Source organism: Brassica oleracea, unplaced genomic scaffold (genome assembly GCF_000695525.1).
Source record: "Brassica oleracea var. oleracea cultivar TO1000 unplaced genomic scaffold, BOL UnpScaffold17347, whole genome shotgun sequence".
Lineage (NCBI taxonomy): Eukaryota > Viridiplantae > Streptophyta > Magnoliopsida > Brassicales > Brassicaceae > Brassica > Brassica oleracea.
In genome coordinates, this window is record NW_013633865.1 from 1 (window position 1) to 392 (window position 392).

The 392-nt window shown below is 47.7% G+C and overlaps 1 protein-coding gene across 1 annotated transcript; it reads left to right on the forward strand.

Annotated features, from left to right (window-relative positions):
- Positions 1–17: 17 nt before the first annotated feature.
- On the forward strand, positions 18–386 carry LOC106322353. Its single transcript, XM_013760410.1, has one exon. The coding sequence runs from the start codon at positions 109–111 to the stop codon at positions 367–369; it is 261 nt and encodes an 86-aa protein (XP_013615864.1). The 5' UTR covers positions 18–108; the 3' UTR covers positions 370–386.
- Positions 387–392: the final 6 nt, after the last annotated feature.

Consider the following 392-nt stretch of genomic DNA (forward strand, 5'->3'; position numbering starts at 1 on the left):
TTTTATTGTTGTAGGTTGGTAGTTCCATCACACGGGCAGGTATCAGTTTTGTTAAAAAGGCCTCCCTCATCGCACTCGTCATCACCGCATGAGGGATTGCTCGAGCAGATGTCCGATGGAGCTAACAGAACAGCAGTGGGAAACAAAGGGTCAAAGGCGTCGTTCAGTGAGATGTTGAAGAATAGCAGTAGCAGTAGCAGCATGAAGAAAGTGGCAGCAGAGCCATCTTCTGATCCAAACGAAGGAAACAAAGGCGGTGGTGGGAAGAAGAAAGGCAAGAAAGGGAGGCAGCTTGATCCAGCTCTTCTCGGTTTCAAAGTCACTAGCAATCGTCTTATGGGTGAAATTCACCGCGCTGATGACTTTTAGTCAATTCTGATACCCTGAGATCC

Excerpts from the sequence above, each read along its gene's own strand:
- LOC106322353 (XM_013760410.1), top strand. The coding sequence starts at position 109 with ATGTCCGATGGAGCTAACAGAACAGCAGTGGGAAACAAAGGGTCAAAG.